The sequence below is a fragment of the Pollicipes pollicipes genome, unplaced genomic scaffold, assembly GCF_011947565.3.
Source record: "Pollicipes pollicipes isolate AB1234 unplaced genomic scaffold, Ppol_2.1 Scaffold_6686;HRSCAF=7923_pilon_pilon_pilon, whole genome shotgun sequence".
Taxonomy (NCBI): domain Eukaryota; kingdom Metazoa; phylum Arthropoda; class Thecostraca; order Pollicipedomorpha; family Pollicipedidae; genus Pollicipes; species Pollicipes pollicipes.
In genome coordinates, this window is record NW_023596921.1 from 28,939,677 (window position 1) to 28,958,651 (window position 18,975).

At 50.8% G+C, this 18,975-nt stretch overlaps 1 protein-coding gene across 2 annotated transcripts; it reads right to left on the bottom strand.

Annotated features, from left to right (window-relative positions):
• Nucleotides 1-6,966: 6,966 nt before the first annotated feature.
• On the bottom strand, nt 6,967-18,756 carry LOC119108591 (transmembrane protein 45B). Of its 2 annotated transcripts, XM_037232182.1 has the most exons (6): nt 18,678-18,756; nt 13,294-13,403; nt 12,576-12,841; nt 11,740-11,966; nt 8,671-8,868; nt 6,967-8,260 (listed from the first exon to the last, which is right to left on the bottom strand). In XM_037232182.1, the coding sequence occupies exons 3-6, from the start codon at nt 12,781-12,783 to the stop codon at nt 8,072-8,074; spliced, it is 822 nt and encodes a 273-aa protein (XP_037088077.1). In that variant the 5' UTR covers nt 12,784-12,841; nt 13,294-13,403; nt 18,678-18,756; the 3' UTR covers nt 6,967-8,071. The 2 variants fall into 2 exon arrangements, with proteins under 2 accessions (XP_037088077.1, XP_037088076.1); XM_037232181.1 differs by lacking the exon at nt 18,678-18,756 and having other exon boundaries at nt 13,294-13,410.
• Between the last annotated feature and the right edge of the window lie 219 nt (nt 18,757-18,975).

Consider the following 18,975-nt stretch of genomic DNA (forward strand, 5'->3'; position numbering starts at 1 on the left):
TGCTCCCGTGGCCTGCCGCTGCATCCGACTCCGGTACGCGCCGTCTCAGGGTTCTGCAGGGTTCCCTCGAGATCGCGAATGGTGTGGCTGTGGGCGACGATGGCCGCCGCGCGCCGGTCTGCACCCTGCGGCCGGCAGCGGCGACGGCGGGGATGCGCCGCGTGACGGCACCGGCTGGCTGTGATGTGGGCTACTGCAGACGGCTGTGACCGGCGCGCCTCGCCAGGGAGCGGGCCGACGCCGCCGGCGGGCCAGTGCGACCGCTGTGACGGACGCGACCCCGCCTCCGCCTCCGGCCGGCACGGCCCGGCGCGGGCCCGCCCTCGGATGCTGGCTGCCGCTCCCGGGGGCGATTTTGTACAGTGTGTCGGGCCATCTTTACGTTTCGTTCGCATGAAGCGTCTTTCGTGTGCTTTCTGTAGTTAGTTGTTGTTTTCATTGGAGCGTGCTCCAAGCGTATCAGCCCGTTGCGTTATGTATCGTTTGGGTGTGTATATTCCTTAAATGCTGTTGCAGCGCGGCGCGGAGACCTACTTTAGCTCGGTGCTCTCATTTGGAATCTGGCGATTGGGCGTGAAAACTGTACTGCAGGATAAGACTAGTTTTAGGAGTGACGTGTCAGTATGACATGTCGTTGTTCTGTTAGTAGCCTGTACAAGCATCTGTTCGGGGATTGGTAAGCAGATATTTTGCTGGCAATGGATTGCGGAAATATATGTACATGAAGATGCCGCGAAAATTTGGTGGCCTGTTTTCACAAGGTCTTTTAGCTGACCATTTTAACAAGTTCACACGAGTGAAGTCAAAGGAGACGATGGCAACATAGAAAGCTAAAGATAATGGCTTCCCTGGAAACTCGCCGTAACTCTTTACGTAAAATCAGCTACGTCTGTGGGAGGTGCGATATCCTTGCCGCGTCCGCAGGGTAAATGGGTTAAGTCCGCGCTCGGCTTCGGGCCCTGTCAGAGCACCCTGTTTTCACCGAGTTCTGGCGGCGTCGGGGCCGAGTCGGGTGAGTCGGCCAGTCTATGCTCGATCAGCGTACAAACACCGGCCGCGCTAGCCACGCGCGCATGACATACCGCCTGCCGCATCAACCATGTGCGCGTGACATACTGGCTGCACCAGCCACGTTCACATGACATACCACCGGCCGCGCCGGTCATATGCACGTGACCACCGGTCGCACCAGCCATGCGCGCGTGACGTACCACTGGCCGCGCTAGCCATGCGCACGTGGCATACCACCGATCGCCTTTGGCCGGGTGGTGGCTATCGTCTTGAACCGGTCGCTACGTAAGCAAGCGCGGCCAGTCTCGTCGAACCTCGGCCGAAGCCATAGTATGTGGCGTTAATTTCATTTGTTGTAGCGTATGTTTTACGTTCGCATTTATGAGCCCCTCCTTAGCATGCCGCGAGGACTCCGAGAATGGTTTAGCTACATCGCAGCAGCAATGGGAGTGACGAAATCATTAATCCGTGGCATTTTTTAGTTACATATTTGTTCTTGGAGGGTTGATTTGCTCTGAATTGAGCTGCTCGCTAGCCAAGTCCTTCCTTGGGGAGCAGCCAGTGACGTGGCAGGTAGTTATGTCGCAAACGGACAACTGTAGTCTAAGCATCGAAGCTGTTCGACGCAGGATACCTTAACTCATCATTGCACGTAGTTACCTGTGGCGTCAATTCCGGCTGGCTGCTCTTCTGTATTCAACAGGTGCTGCCAGAAAGCTGCCTCAGTGGGAACAGTGACGTCATACACCAGTGGCACCTGGCACACCTCTTTGTACTGGCTGGCTGCGTTGGCAGTGGTGAGAGGCGACCAAGCTGTCTGCCATGACACCACAGCAGAGGTAGCTACAGGTGTGATCATGGTGCGGTCATTTGCCATTTCTGACCATTTTTTGCGATATTGTGTGCCGAGACAACATTGAGGGTGATAGGGCCGCCTTCGGCCGACGAGGCAATTTGCGGGACAAACCATCAAAGCTGAACCAAAATTATTGTTCACCGTTACCTCTCCGATTTGGAGGAACGTTGGCATACGTACCTATACCTATGCATCGTGTATATATATATATATATATATATATATATATATATATATATATATATATATATGTGTGTGTGTGTGTGTGTGTGTGTGTGTGTGTGTGGTGTGTGTGTGTGTGTGTGTGTGTGTGTGTGTGTGTGTACATATATATAATAAATAAGCACTGTGGTTTTATGGGATTTTTGGTTACATAGGTCATGATATGAACGCCACGGAATTTTCAAGCTCATGCGGAAGGTTGAGCCAGGCCATATTTCTTGGCAATATATACGGTTAAGCGTGAGCATTATTTGAAACGATAATTTGCTGCATCCATTAAAAATAGAAATGAGTACTTCTGGTCATCTTTTGCCACGTGGCTCCATCACCTTTCTTACTTACATGATCTTTTGAGATTATCCTATGTTGAAGTTTTATCGGGAGGATGCTCTGCGCATTGCCTAAATGGTCATATCCATTTTTTCTCTGACTCGGACTCCGACAACTCCGACTCTGTGACGCGTCTTCGAGGTCAACGCTGAGGTCATTCTGTAATATGTCATCGAGATCAGCCCCGAGATCACTAGTGAGTCATCGAGGTCACTGAGGTCACTGTGACGTGTCATCAAGGTCAGCATTGAGGACATGGTGTATGCCTGTATGTATGTTTGGTGCGTTTGAGTGAATATCTACGATATGGGTTTCGTATGAAAGATTGTCGCCGAACACATACGTTGGTGACAGGTCGAAGAATGTGAAAGGTTATGCAGGTCACGTATCAGTCGTGACCTCATTTTGGGCAAAAGCGACAGGTGAGACGTAGTTAGTCGATATGGGTGTCATTTTATAGGACTTTGTGGGAGAGAAAATGATAGGGCGCTTGATCAAGTCTACCAAACAGAACTGAGAAGAGATGCAACACAAGGTATTGGTGTACTATTGCTGTGGTGAACAGTAATTCTGACGCCGGAAAGGGTTGGAGCCAGCTGCAAACTTGCATGTGATAAAGGTGTAGGCACAGGGGTCTCAGCGGGTAAAACTGGTTGGGGCTGAGCCGATAAAGCTGACCTACCTGCCTACTCAAAGTCCTGATTTCTGTACGGACTTCGGCCCACTTAGATTTTTGTCCCTGACGTCAAAATAAAATGTTTAGTATTTGGGTAGATTCCAAAAACAGGAATGCGATACTGAGGAATTACTTTCCATTCGAAGCCTACGCGGAGCTAAATTTTTATTAAAAGCTTGGAATGGGGTGTAATTCAAAGACTAAAAGCTTTATAAATCGACCAGCTGTGATCGACAAAAGTAGGTGCCGTTTTTCGTCCCTCAAAGTGACGCGAGGTGCAAGACGACATTATGCAGAATGGCGTCACCTGAAATGTAAAGACGAGGGTCTATGAAAACCGTGTGGACTGCCAGAATGTGCCAATGTAGAGCGAAATTGAACCGCATGACCTTCTCAGCGGACATACAGATAATTGGAAGGACACATTAAAAAGTAAAAGTTGGTGACTGTACGGCCATCAGAGTGGTTTTGAAAAGTAGTGTGGCCAACGCTTTAACACGTGTCAGAAGTTGTATGAGCAAGAAGGCCTTGAACACTCGGTATTTCAGCTTTATGAGTTGGCATGTTTCATGTTTCAAGAAAACCTATGTTTCATGCCGTTTCAATTTTTGCCAATTTCCAATAAAATGCCAATCAAACTGTCAATTTAAATTTCATAATGTTTCAAGAAAGCCCGATGTTTGAAAGCCGTGCCCATGATGAGATTAAAGGTCTTACGTTGAGTTAACGTCCTTCGATATACCGTGAGGTACTGGTTAAACAAGCTGTAGTACTAAACAACGATTATATCGACGGTACTCCATAAAATTGTTGTTTAACATTACGTGTTTTGACTAGTGCCTCTTGGCATATTGGAGGTCGTTAACTCAACATAATATTGTAAACTCAAATGCCGAGAACCAGGGATGAAGGCCTTTCTAGAATCCATTGCTGTGGTCATGGCCAGATGTTTTCAGAAAATCCATCAAAACCAACCCAATATGTCTTTGCCTCTGGAGCGCACTGTACAAAATTTGATGATTCCTCGACGTAATTTTTTGTGGGACAACCAGGGGAAACTACAATGCCGAACTGTATTTTGGGCCGTCCTGACCCGAAATGTGCTACACCTCGTCCCGATAACCCAGTTAGTTATTGTCTGCCTTCCGGTTCACTCACCAGTGGCGGGGTGGGTTCGAGCCGTTTCGTGCGCTCCCTGTTTGTCTCTGATTGGAGTGGCCTTCGGTCGGCGGCAGCGGCCGTACTGACAGTGAGGTGACGTCACAGGCAGCATGGACCATGCCTAGCATTGTAGCACTTTAAGCTCTCGCTGCGGAATTCTGCCGTTGACCTAAAATTTTACGATCGGATGGTGGGGTCAGGGGTCACGCAACAAACTACGCTTACTGCGGGCGCTCACCCCAGAAATGCATTACATCAAACAATTCAGACTAAATTTGAACAAATCACCAATCCCCAAATCAAGCAAATAATCCTCACAAGTGTGGAGGGATAGCCCTGAGTTTCCGTGATCTCCAGTCGTGCGTGTGACCGTAACAGTGTTAAAATATGTCTTTTTTTCCATGCGAACGGATGCCCGGAACAGTGGGGAGCGTCACCCCGATTGTGACGTAAGAGATGGGATCGACGAGACAGCAGCGTCAGGTTTGCAAAGAAAACGAAGGAAGATGAAAAACATACCTTCTCGTTTTGAAACTGCGATTTACAGGGTGACCAATAAAAAAGCCAACCCATGCTTTGCTCGACAGTGAGAAGTGCATCTCTCGTACAACTGAGACTGCGGGGACATTCGAATGTCCCTTTATTGGCAAACTGTGATACACAAGTCACTGATCTTGGATTCGTCAAATCATTAGGGTACAGAAGATGCTTTGAGAACGAGAGCGAGGATCCTGTCACCACCTCAGAGCGCTACATGGCCACCTCTCTGACGTCCTCCCAGGCAGCCCTGGCACGACCTCGTGGGCATCATCATGACGAGGAGGGGCTCCAGCAGGACGGGCAGACAGCACACATGCCACGAGCTTCGCTGGATTGTGAGAAAGAACATTTCCCTGACATGCTTATCAGCTTAAGACGGCCGTGGAGTGCCTTCGCACTCGGCCAAACTGTCCCAACTGAACTTCGTGCTGTGTTGTAATACCTTTCAGAACTACGTCCGCGTGGACAAACCAGCGAACACTAAAGAGCTCAAGGCCGCATTCAGACTTGAGACAGGACCCATCACTGCTGGCAACACCGACAGGATAACCGACCACCTGCGGCAGGTACAGCTGTTACGTATCATGAAACGCCAACGGGCCGTCGGGATCATCTTTTGTAGGACGTTTTGACGAATGTGGACCATGTGACTACTAATGTCGCTGCTCGTGTGTTGGCATGATATTGATACTCAGATACCATCACAGTCACGATTTTGCGACAAAGTCACTTGTCGTTGTTGAGGGAAACGTCAGTCAACTTTTATCTGGGCCACCTTGTACTTTAACTCATGCCCGGGTGGCCGGTTGAATACCCTTCGTTCGGGTGGGGGTCAATTTGACCCCCTCCTGAGATCTGAGAAAGTAAGATAGCTGGAGACATCAAATTCGTAGGATGGGTCAACTTGTATGTAGGATCACTTGTGTCCAATTTTGAGTTTCCTGGGTCATGGCCTCGTCGTAAAGCTAGATATTTCTTCTAAGCAGAAGGTCGATGGTGTCAAATTAAGATCAGTCACCTAGCTCGACCTTTATAAAATCAAGGTGACCAAAGACCTACGAGATTCCTCCTAGTGCCCATTCAGATAAGCGTGAGGGATTACGCCAAGTGGGATGTTCCTAAAAACGAAGTGTTGACCTGGGTCGTTTTAGGTCAGCGGCATACTCTGACCTTTAAAATGTCCATGGAACATGTCTGTTGCAGTCCCTGGCATAAGTAAACTCAAATTGAGCACCAGAAACTACGCCATGGATCAAGCACTCAAATAAAAAGCAGGTTAGTTTTGACCTCGGTCTGACATTCACAGCGTAGGTCCATGACATTTGTTGTGATTCCAAATTTAAATGGCTTATTGCCTGAGAAACTATCCCAGATGCATATCATTTCGTCTACGCTCCGCTGTCGCATCACAATGAATTATTCCCCAGGAATACTCTTCGCTGACAGACACGGCCTGACTTTGACCTGCCATCGATTGATAACCTTACAAGGTACATCTTTTTGAACATAAACAGATCCGCTGTTTAATTCTCCACTGCTGTGTAAAGTCTGGCGCCGTTAGGAAATCGTTCTGGAAAAACCTTGGGGCCACATTGACCCCGACCCGAGCGCATCTTAACAAGCTGCTGCAGATTGCACCCCATTCTTGTCCTGATCCACTGTGTTATCTCATGACAATGCTGCCAACGTTTGCAGACAGACCTAACATACGGCGGAATCGACATGATAAAAAACACAATGTGCCTACAAAATGTTATTTGGTACAAAGTTAGACCAATATTAATAATATGTTTAGTACCTAGTGTATGTGAATATGCTTAGGTACCTAGTGTACCCGCAGTTCCGAGGCATTTGTTGCAATTGCATCGGTTTAATATTCCCATTTTGCTCATATGCATTTGGAGGCGTTCAAGAGCGTTGAGGGGGCATAACTCGGCATTGGAGGAAGCGGCTTCCCCCACCCCCAACCACCCACCCCCACCCCACCCCCACCCCCAAAGTATACAAAGTGATGCACCTGTACAGGTGCGCTGGGAGCGCCCGCATTTCTACCCCATTACGTCTGAGCTGGCGCCCGTCCGAGCAGGAGGGGTGCGGCCAGACCCCGGAGCTCCGCACCACGGATGTTCGGTCAGGTGCACACGACGCCTCATGCATAGAAACGACGGCGCCCGTGACAGCCCTTTTAATGCAAGCGTATGTGCTTACCGCGGCATTCGAGAGACGAGATGACGCACGTGTGGTCCGAGAGCGCGCACGGCCGACAGAGCGGGCGCCATCAGCGGACAGAAATCAACAGGATGTCACCTGCTTGTCAACGACAATCAACAAACGTTCACAAAAATGCGAAGGCTTTCAAACGCGTGATCATTACAACGCTATTGAACATTTTCAGCAGAAGACACAGAAAACAAGCTCAACGCCGACCGTGTCTCACAAGGCGTACGACTCTGGCGACCTCAAAACGTGTAAGCGTGGACCCCTGGGTCCCCTCGGTCGGTGCAGGCTAACAAAACTGACTCGCTTTAACCCGGCCACCTGGTGTGCATGCCGCGGCCGCCTGGGACAGCCGGGCGTCCCAGCACTGTCGGTTACACAGCCATATACAGCTGCGATCCCCGCCGTTTGATGTCCAGGCGACCTTCAACACAGTATTGCTGTACAATGCAACGCTGTCGCATTTGCCGCAGAGGCAGACCGGAACAGTTTCTGATGGACAGCGAGATGTCTGCCTTGTCCCTGTAGCTACTGCGTAACCACTGAGCTCAGCCTGCGAATTTTCGAGGCGAGTCTATTTGAAAGCAGGTCAAGTGAGTCGTGAGCCTCGTTCGTCCTGTGCTGCAGCGTTTAGCAGCCGTCTCCGTCCGCCCCGTGAGTGGATGTCGTTCACTGTTGCTCTGCGTCGGTGCTGTGTCCGGCCGAGTCAGCCCGGTGGCCCCGGCATGTCCGGCCGAGTCAGCTCGGTGGCCGAGGCATGTCTGGCCGAGTCAGCCCGATGGACAAAGCATGTCTGTCCGAGCCAGCCCGGTGGCCGAGGCATGTCCGGCCGAGTCAGCTTGGTGGCCGAGGCATGTCTGGCCGAGCCAGCCCGGTGGACGAAGCATGTCTGGCGGAGTCAGCTTGGTGGCCGAGGCATGTCTGGCCGAGTCAGCTTGGTGGCCGAGGCATGTCTGGCCGAGTCAGCTTGGTGGCCGGGGCATGTCTGGCCGAGTCAGCCCGGTGGACAAGGCATATCCGGCCGAGCTAGTCCGGTGGTCGAGGCGTGTCCGGCCGGCTCACAGCTCGTCCTCGGACGAGAGTAGCAGCTTGGTCGAGTCGGGCCGAGTGCCGCGTCCATCGCTCTCTCCGGCCATACGCACCGGGGCGCCGGTGCGAGTCCGCAATCGAAGCAGCGTGCCCATGGTCGCCATGGCAACAAGCACACCGGTCCAATGCCAAACAAATGCTGCGGTTGCCAGCTTTTGCTGCAAAAAAAGATGTTACATGAAGTATGTGAAGGGCGGATGAAACCAGCAGGCGTTCCCGGACCAGATTTGGCAGACTAATCACGGGTCATAATACAAACATACACACACACACGCGCACGCGCACAGCTATGCAAAAGACAAAACATAGGTATTGTGCCGTTCTAGAAAATCCAGGCTTTTAGACGTGGCTTTGAGTAGCCTAAGCAATCGATCGATAAACTTTAAAACACAACAAAGTAAGCTTCCTAAACATCTACATTTATGGCCATGGGAGTGATCGTGACACACGTCATTTTCGCCCGCCGTAGTGTATTTTTCGACAGTAGCGTCCGCGGCTCCCGGGAGGGGGGGGGGGGGGGGCGACAGCGCCGCGCCTCCGAGGCCTCTCGGTGCCGTAGCGGGCTCACCTGTCTGTAACTGTTGACGTCCCAGCCGTGCCAGCCGGCCGGTGGGAACAGAATGAACCCCACCTGGATGAACCAGGTACCCTGCAGCAGGGTGAAGAAGCAGCGCGCCAGCGCCGGCAGTACGCTGCGCCGGCAGGTCAGCTCGGCCAGCGTGGCGGCCGCGCTGCCCAGCACCACGTACAGCAGCAGGTGGTGCACCTGGCCACAGCGACCCGACGTCACCGCGAGCTCCCGACGCCGGCCAGGCGCCGGTGACGATTATGGCCTTGCGGACGTGGAAAGTTACCGAAGAGTGCAGTTTCGATGAAGCCTCCGGTGAAAGGAAGGCTTACATTCCACCATTATCGGAATATGTAGGCGTAACGATGCGCACCAAACGGCAAAACGCCACACTTTTGACAAAACGCGCACGGTACGCTGCGGTCCAGATCGCACTCTAGCCTGTAGCGAACTGTCAGAGGGAGCACCATCATCTATAGTGGACCTGAGACTCGTGGTCACGGCGTCTTGCCACCTGTGAGTCTAGTGTTGACTCATTCTGCCATGGCACAATGACGCGGCGTATTCCGGCCTAGCAAATATTTGCCGTGCCCACGTGTGATGATCAGGACCGTGCAGCAAGGCTAACTGCTCCTGACACTATAATCGCGCCTCTTTCCGGTATGATGTGATTGTGTGTGTGATTTATATACACGACGGACGTCGTGTACTCAGTGAAGATATAACATACGGTGATCGCCACATCGCCATCACCGGTGCCCACCCTTCCAACCAGGGAGGGGGGGGGGGGAAGGGGGCAGGCGACACCATACAGCCTTAGCAGCTGAAGGCCTTGTGAAGCGCCGGTGACGACGAACATATGATGAAATAACGCCGTACGAAATGAACGTACGCTCTGCAGTATGCACTGCGTTATGCGTAACGGAACACTGTGCTGAGCAACATCAAAGCGGTGCTTGCTCCTCACTCCTTTTGTATCGTGAGCACCAAAAAATGATTCAGGATATGGTAGAATGTGTGCGCATCAAGAACTACAGACGCATGGATGGGGCACAGGGGACGCGCAGTCGGGCAGTTGATCGGTTATGTATCGTAATGGCCTCGGTTGGATTCTTCTGCAAGTTACCACCACTGACCCACTGAAAAGCTGCTGAGCGCTGGAATAGATTGCTGGGATAACGGAAACATCATTCCATTCCAATTTTGGCGCATGATGCATTTACGAAACAGCAATATCATGCCGTTTTGGAAGTGCGTTGCACCTGACGCTTTGATGGACTTTCCTCGTTTGACCATAATGTTCACATGTTGCCGGTCTGTGTCAGTGAATGCGCTGTGTTAGCAAGGGCATTCCTTTGGAACTTGCAAAAGACCGGGAGGCACAGTCACGCAACCCATAAGTAAAGCTGATTTGAGAACATAAGGATGACTTCCAAATTCCAGTTTAAAAGTCACAATAGACATCAGGGACGAGCTAGGCCCCATTTCATGTCGATTGCGAGGGCTGCATATCATTTAAAATTGTTGGCATGCTAATTCCAACATTGCGACCACAATGAAGAAGCGAGGCTGTTGCTTTTTGCTTGCACTACCATGATCGTCTACGATGATGCGTACTTGATTCACTTAAGTAGCACTGAATTTATTAACTTCCTTCAACTACGAATCACAAAAACTTTACAGGTTTATGGGACCAGATCACTCTGAGTCTCGCCGCCGCTGGTCTTGAATTGAGCCGATTCCTTCGCTGCATGGTGCGGTGTGGATATCTCAATGTATATGAATACACAAGCGAGGGAAGGGCCTCAAACAAGCACTACTAGGTGAAAACGGTAGGGAAGACACGCGGGAGACGAAGAGATCCTTTTCCACTCGGCACTCTGGTGCACGTGCTTGCAGTCCACCTCTTGCGATGCTGCCATCAATATTGCCATTGATGCAGCCATCAATCAACCGTTTAGTCAGTTTAGTACGATGTTAACGAGATCACCTAATTGTAAGTAATTCTTATGTTTGTTCTTATGTTTATCACGAAAACAGGTACCCTTTGCATCTTGCACACCTCTGCTGTGATGCGCAGAAGGATGATGCATGCCATCATGATTCAGTGATGGATGGTCAGCCTGCTCAATTAGGTTATACAAAAAGTGGCCTGAAAAATTCGACAAAGTAGAGGGCGACTGTCTCCATCTGTTGAAAGCAATGGAGACGCATCCGCTTCTCCCGTTGGCACCACCAGGCTCGCAGCCAGGACCTTGGCAAGGTGGGGCGCAGGGTTAACGCAGGGCCCGGCATTAAAAATCTCTTCATACGGGTCATTTGTTAATGAAGGGCGGTGGAAGTATTACTTCATATCCTATATATAATATATATATATATATTATGCGGAATTGAGAGAAATCAACACATTACAATCTATCATCTCGCCGGGCTTCTTTTAATAACTGGAACAGAAGCCTGACGCCACCACGAGATCATGCTACATTAGTTTATAGCCAATAAACTAAACTGAGTGGCTGTGGATCCCTGACAAACGCTGGGGTCCCGAGCAATGTCAGTCATTGGCCCCGTCTCTGTTCTTGCCTGGGAAATGGGCCCTCCCGCCCATGCCACCATGAAGGTGACTTTGCGTTGCTGGTGGTATCTGACCGACACATAGGCCCTTATCGACTGAGGAGGTCCCTGATCAGCGCGCAGGGCTCTCTGGCTGGCATCGGGTCGCCTGACCCTGCGGGCTGGGGTCCCTGATTGCGACCTCCAGCATGCCTTTCGGGCTCTTTAGGCCTTCAAATCTGGCAATTTACCGTTGGTTCCGAGAGGCCCAAAGTGCCCCTCGGAACCTGACGGGGGGGGGGGGGAGGGAGGAGGCGTGCCCCCTGTGCCCTCCCCTGCCTGCGCTACTATCACCGCTGCAGTTTCGGGTCGACAGCAACCGCATGCATCAAAGCTGTGCGAACAAAGGTTATAGGCAGCAGCAGCAGTCTCACTCGCAGCTCTCACAGTTCTCTCTCAGTCTGACTCAGGCGCTGCAGGCCATAACTTCTTGCCGGTACCAGAGAGCTTGCTCACCAACATCTCCATGTCGGAAGTGCCGTGTCCGTGGAATGCGAACAGCAACGCCTCGGCGACGAAGGCCATGGCGCAGATGGCATGCTCGAGGCCTGGCACGAGCCCCACGCCCGTGCGGCGCGCCGCCTCGGCGGCAGCGGCCAGCGCGAAGCACATGTACATGGTGGCGTGCTGCCCGTTTCCCATCTCCACCAGGCGACCATCGCGCCAGCCGGTGACGATCTCGCCTGAAACAGCCCCGCCATGCGGTCACAGTCACACCTGGTGCGTCACACCTGACGGTCACAAAATCACCGATTGAACACGCCCGTCGCACATGGTGAAATTTTCGTCCCTTCACCCGTCGCCAGTGGTTCTCCCCCTAACGAAGAGCAGCTTATTTTCTTTGGTGTTTGCCGAGTCCCTTTTCAGTGGGACCGCCACCACAGAACCGCGCCATGGCTCCCGCGAAGAACAATGGCGATGGCGAATGGTGAATGCGACTGCCTCGCCAGTTACAGCGTTAAAAGCCAGCCACTAATACTCCCGGGGGCATGTGGCGCACGGTGTTGTAAACTGCCGTAAGGGCGGTACGCCAAGCGTGCCGCCGACATGCCGGCTTACGCCCATGTGTGCGGAACTGCCGACGCACCAAAGTCGATGCGTAAACTGCTGGCAGGAGCACGAACCGCAGCGCGTTTGTGCCAGACGTGCTTTCAATTTCGCTTACGGGCATGCTACGCTGACCGCGGTGCAAACTGAGCTTTAAGTAAAGTAGAAAATAATAAAATGACTTGTGAGGTGTGAACACAACCGGTTTTATGATCCACCCGCATTCGCTTTCAGCAGTCACTGACCTATGATGCCGACGACCATGAGCCCGAGAAGAATGAGGCAGTCCCACGGGACGCGAGACCCTCTGCGAATGGGGAAGGACAAGCTGGCCTGGAACTGGCGAGGCGCCTGGCGCGTCTGGAAGTAGCGCTCGAAGATGTTGTACGTCCACCACAGACCAGTCAGCAGGAAGGCGACGCCCGGCAGGACATGACCGAGGAGGGTGCCCATCGTGAGGTGGCCGGGGTTATGGAGAGACCGAAGACCGGCCTGTCGGTGTCGCTGTCGCCTGCATGGAGCATAAGAAGCGAAGCAGTTAAAGTCTGGGAGATGCGATCTTCCAGGTGTGAGACTCAGGGTTGTCACTTTGTATACTTTCGGGGAGTGGGGGGGGGGGGGGCTCTTAAGCCTCTAGTGGTGACTTGAACCCCCTCAGTGCTGTTCTGAGCCCGCCCCCTCCCCCAATGCACATGAACAAGAGGGGAATATTGGGTTAATAAAGCGCATTACATTGGGTCAATAAGGCAGAGTGCTATGTAAAGATAAGCTCAAAAATGTGTCTTATGTGAATTAGGTAAAACGTAAGCTACTTCAAGCCCACATCTAGTGATATATCCACACTGACATGTAACGGTGTGGTGCCAGGTGAAGCGTTGACACCTCATTAGCCAAAAAGTGTGGCGAGTCACGGAGATATCCGGGAAGATCAAATATCTCCTAATAGCGCACTTAAGAACTCACCCAGTTTATGATGCCTTGCTGCGCCCCACAGGCCCGCTGTAGCCCTCTGCGACGTGCCTGCCGTCGGCGGCGGGTCCCGTGGCAGCGACGTCGAACGCACAATACAGGGCCTGCCAGCTCGAGGAGTCCAGTGTCACTGGTATCCTCTGACCCCCGGCCCCCAGCCGTCGCCGCTATCAGCATCAATAGATAGTGATGTTGGAGCACAGGCGAGCCGATACGCGAGCGTGGTGATGAAACGCGACGTGGAGGCGATAGCGCCACAATCGGCCGGGGCGCGGGTCAACGGTTAGCGGCGTCGGATCGGCACGGCAGGTCGATGGTCAGCAACGGGGTGACTCGCTGACAGAGCTCTGTGGTGCGTGATTAACGGCGCTCCGTGTCCAGTGCAGCGTATCCCACAAGCGCGTTAAAAGACCAGAGTAAATAGACAGGAGAAGGGGACGGCAACAATGCGGGAGAATGAGACGCCCGGCCCACCCGTATTCGGTGGCGAGTTCTAATGACGATGACAACTGAGTCTCAGGCTTATGACAAAACCGGTTGTCCTGCGTTCAGCCGCCCCTGGCATGCTGCAGATTACTCAAGACTAGATGGGGTACCCGAGGTGTTAGATGATTTGTAGTTCAAAGTCCGGGTGTATTTCATTGTACATCGTACTCTGTGCCAGGTGTATAATTGTACTTCAAAGTGTTGAATGATTTGTGCTTCAAAGTAACGCTAAAAGCACTGTATTTCGATTCATAATAGCAGACTGATCTGGCTTATGTTGTGGGTATTCGTATTTGCACTTCAAGTCTTCTGCGCGAGCAATACTAATAATGCAAGTCCTTGGCATACAAACATTGCTAAATAGGCAACCAGTTTGACAACTAATCTTAACTACACTAAAAGCGGGATGAACACGGAAAACTCGTTGTGTGCCGTCATACCTACTAAAAAAGCCGATGCATTTTGTTACGGAAGCATTTTGTGATACGTCAGCATGTACCATCTGCCTACTCCTCATTTCATGTTTGCGAAGTTGGTCATGTGGGACCAAGTCATGCAAGGCACCACGCACGTGAAGTGACGAGAGCTCAAAACGATAAAGGGCATGTACCAGCATACCAACTGCATACGTGCAGTTAGTGACTTGACACGACCTTTTTAACACGCTGATGCGTGACTTGCAAGTCACGCATCAGTCTCGGATGGCACGCCAAGGGTCGCTGCCACGAAACAGGCCACCGCGCCCCACCGCATCGTTGCTTGGCCAGCTGACCAGCCAGAAGGGCCACAGCCCGAGGTGCAGCGCTACCGTCCGCTACTCGACTTGGACGCTTCCAGCAGCGGATGGGCTGAGCGCTGAGTCATTGGAGTCATACACGACGCAATATGCAGGGGTGTTCGCTCCGGTTCTATGAAAACGATTTCTGGTCAGCTAATGACTGGCCGTCCGCTCCGAGGACGAGGACATTCCAGAAAGAGCCGCGGCGAAAATGAATCCCACTGAATCAAAGATTGTTGTGTGTCGCGGAAATGTGACTTCGTTTCGCATGCATCCGCACAAAAATGACTGATTGCCCCAATCCAGACTGCAGCTAGGGTTGTAATTGTCACAATCGGTAATTTGGAACAAACAGTTTTTATTAAAAAATCAAAAAGGCTTAAGAGCCTGCAGCATGAAGCACGCAACGCTAAGGAGACACGGCGCGGTGGCGAGCCCCGCTACAGGCCAGCCAACCAGAATCGCACCCGCGAATGATGCGATTCCTGGCAGGACTCGGACACCGGTCGCACTCGACTCGACGATCTATCTCCACCCTGCCAGTGCAGGCATGATGCCCATAGTATAGGTCCTTTTTAACCTGTTAAATACAGGGGAAAATGTTCTGCGTTCGACCAGTTGCCTCCCAGTGAGCATATATCCCCAAACCTACGCTTTCTTATTTCCAAATCCATCAGATTTTATCATCAGATCAGTGAGCCTTATATTTTGAGAGGTTCAATCCCGGGATATCGCGTAATCCCGGGATTGAGCAGCTTTCTAAGTAAATATGCCTACAATTCAGAGTGTTCCTCAATTGATCCATTTGTTGCGCACATTCTGGAAAGGATAGTATCCAGGTCGTCATCTGTTTCAGAAAAGCAGTAGGAATTTAAAGTACTAACTTCTTTCAGAGGCAGTGACGTAGGCCTGGATGTATCATCCTAACCCTTACCAGACTCGTCCAGAGACGTCTCCCTGAATCTGGATGGCCCAGCAGCATCCATACCACCATGCTTACAAGGACAGTTTAGGTCATGCCAGACGCCGGTGGACACTCACACGAACTAGGTGATTCTTTTATTGCACTTTGACTTTCGTCTTAAGTAACATAGGACATGAGGCCCAACCGAGATATTAAAGAAATGAGGCTTGAGAGAATGAATAGCTTCAGAAAAACAGCTGGCTTTGCCAGATAAGAACAATACAGACATAGACGGTGCAACACAGAAAAAAGTAATATGCACATAAGCCGTTACAATTTTTACCAGCATCCAAGCATCCAGGGGCGGATATAGACTTTGGTTTTGGGAGGGCTATACCGCTCTTGTATGATGACATTTAAAAGATCAAGTAGCTCTCATACCTACACACAGTCACACTCAGTATATATATATATATATATATATATATATATATATATATATATATATATATATATGACACGACCCCAGAGTGGTGCCTTGGGCTCAGGTCACAAGTCGCACGTGGAACTGCCGTGTGCCGGGAGCAGGACCAGTAACGGATAGAATGGGTGTAATGATAAAGATAGCGGCTCACTGAGGGACTCAGCCGACAAAATAGCGGGCCAAGTCACCTCTCGAAATGTCAGTGTTATAGCGGGGTCAAGAGAATGTGACACATTTGAAAGTATTGAAGCCAGTATCAGATATGCTGAAATAAGCTCACTTATAACTATGGGTATGCTTTTAAGTGAAAAAGACTGCTTTAGATGACACGATGTCTCTTTCAAGTAAACAGGCTTCTCAAAGCGTATTGTTTCATCTCGTCATCGTACCTTGCGCAACATTGATTGAGGGCCCATTGACAGCCGTTATACATAGAGCCATATACCTGGAGCCATATATAACGGCCGTCAGATATGACACCAAATATAAACGACTCGACAATTGTGTTCGCCTTGGCCTTGATTGCCGCTTGACCAATCGAATGACAAGATTTGAATGATGTTATAATGGCGCCACGGATGCCTGGGTGGTCTTGAAAGTCTCTCCTAATTAATTTGCAATTTTTTGCGGATGTGTGGTTCAGAAACTAGATGGGTTTAGGTCTTAAAGAGGGAAGGGCTGTGGACTGCAATGAATGGTCGTCAAAACGGCTATTTCTGCTCAAAACCCCATACAAATGTGAAAGACTCCCTTGAACCATCCACCAACAATGAGCCATTGATGTAAAGCTCACCAAATTCGTAAGCTTCGAGTATGTGCTGGCTGTTGACATAGCTGACTGCCTCAACAGCAGCAAAACCTATGCAATTAGTCGCGGGAGACATGATGGTGCACGCACATAACAGCATACGTCCGGCTGTTTGAGCGAGCAGGTAATGGTTTCGCGGCCTTTGGAGAGGGGGTGTGGCTCTTTTGCGCCCCCTCCCCTTCTTGAATCCGCCCATGCAAACATCATGAACATAACCATGTGGCGCGCAGGCGTGCCACAATTAACTATTGTGGGCAGTCTCGCACAGGCACAATGTGGCCACGCCGTCCGCTACGCCAGTTATAATACACAGACGGCTCCAGGCAGGGCGATAAAACTGGAGCTGCCTTCCATGCACACACTGCGTTTAAACTGCTGAACTGATGGCCAGTCTCGTTGCAGCTCTCCAACTCTAACATTGGAAGCTCTCCAACACCAAGCAAGCCATCATCTGCAGGGATTCTCTTTCCGTTTTACATGATCTCAGCATGTAACCCAACACATTACACCCACTCATGACCGACATCTGGAACATCATCACATCACTTACACCCCCAAACACATCAAAGTGCTTTGGATGCCTGGTAACGCAGACTTGGGACCGCTGATGGGCTAGCATTTCACCAATACACGCTTAAAAGAAAAAATACTAGCATGTCTCTCATCCGACATACCGGGCTCACACATTTTTCTTTATAGAGGGCATGGCAGGTACAGTTGTCATCGGCGCGCAGTCTCGGATACGATTTCATAATTCTTTTTACGTCCAGTCTAGCGTCGATCTCGCCGGCCTCACATCAACTGTACAGGTACATATTGCCTTGCGTTTTCTCTAAACGACTCGTTCCCTGATCATATCTCGCTGCTCTTCGAAGTTCTACACAATACAGGATCATCTTATTTCATAGAAACGGGGAAACTTTGGCAAACCACACCATTTGGCAAAACGGTGTGGTTACTTATCCCCATGCGCAGGATCCTGCTTTTTATTTAGGACTTCTAGAATATCATAACATACATCAACAAGGTGGCGTTGGATCTGCGTCAAAAGGCGGAGTTCTGTTTTCGACGCCTTGATATAAATGCAACTTTACCCTCAAATTAGGGCAAACATTTCTGAACAAGACCGTGTTGAGCTTGAATCAGATAGCGGAGATTCTGTGTGTTTTTTTTTTACTCCACATACGGCTCCACCCATCTTCCTTTTCGCAGCCGGCCAGTCGAACCAATTCCCCTGTTTCGTCTGCGCTAAAGGATCTTCTGCTGCGGCGGTGAACATTGATCAACAGTTGATTTCCTGTGCTGTGTGCACTGCTGTGCCTGCCTGGGTGCCGTCGAAATACATAAATATATGAGGGCATGATTATCTTAAATATAATTCCCTTGCCCTGTGCCGGATAACATAAGCCTAATCCTATGCACCCGATTCCCCGTAACTGGGTTATCGTCCCCACTTCCAGACAGTTTGGGATGATCGACAGGTTAGTAAAAAGGCTATGCATTGGCTCATCAAAAATAAAAGTTTCACGCTGTTGGCATGCCTAGCATTATGCCAGAATTCAAGTGCACTTAAAGTGTAAAAGCCACCATCAGCACAAGTGTCTGTAAAAAGCTCGTTTTTGTGATAAATATATTCTAAGATCAACAAGTTTGTTGTGGCTATTAAGTGCCAATGAAACCACGTGCAAACAAACTCTTCCATTCCAAAGTGTTAGTGCGTAATTAAACGTTAAAAAATCAAGAACCTTTAAAAGGCTTTTCAGGATATTAATTCATCGTAAAAAACGGCTAACATGATATATTCTGCAAGTCAAACGGTGTTGATAAGCAAGCATTGGTATCTATTATAAAATATATTGATGTTTCGGGGTGGCAATTTCGGGGTAAGCACAGCGCATGTACGCACAGTTGTCCTCACCTTAACGTCTTGTTGGTGCCTCGCTATCGTTGGTGCTGCCTACTACCTGCTACTTGCGGTAGCTTATGGCTTGGAACCGAACCGACGCCGGACACGTGCCGGGCCGTGCCGTGCCGTGCAGTGCTCGCCCCGCCTGCCGTGTGGCCGGCACCTGGTCGGCGCCCGACTGACCTGCCCTGGTGACCACGGCCGCCTGCTATCGATCTCTGGCACACCGCCGCCACCTCGCCCCCCGTCGACCGTCGTGAATACGTAGCTGTGATGCCATTCCCTCCGTTTTTGTTTTGTCCTCACAGCT

What these genes read in the sequence shown, in the direction of transcription:
- LOC119108591 (XM_037232182.1), bottom strand. Translation starts at nt 12,783, where the DNA reads ATGGGCACCCTCCTCGGTCATGTCCTGCCGGGCGTCGCCTTCCTGCTG. An exon ending in CTTCCGACATGGAGATGTTG is followed by an intron (nt 8,869 to 11,739) that starts GTGAGCAAGCTC and finishes CGCTGTGGCCAG; the next exon opens with GTGCACCACCTGCTGCTGTA. An exon ending in ACGTCAACAGTTACAGACAG is followed by an intron (nt 8,261 to 8,670) that starts GTGAGCCCGCTA and finishes CTTTTTTTGCAG; the next exon opens with CAAAAGCTGGCAACCGCAGC.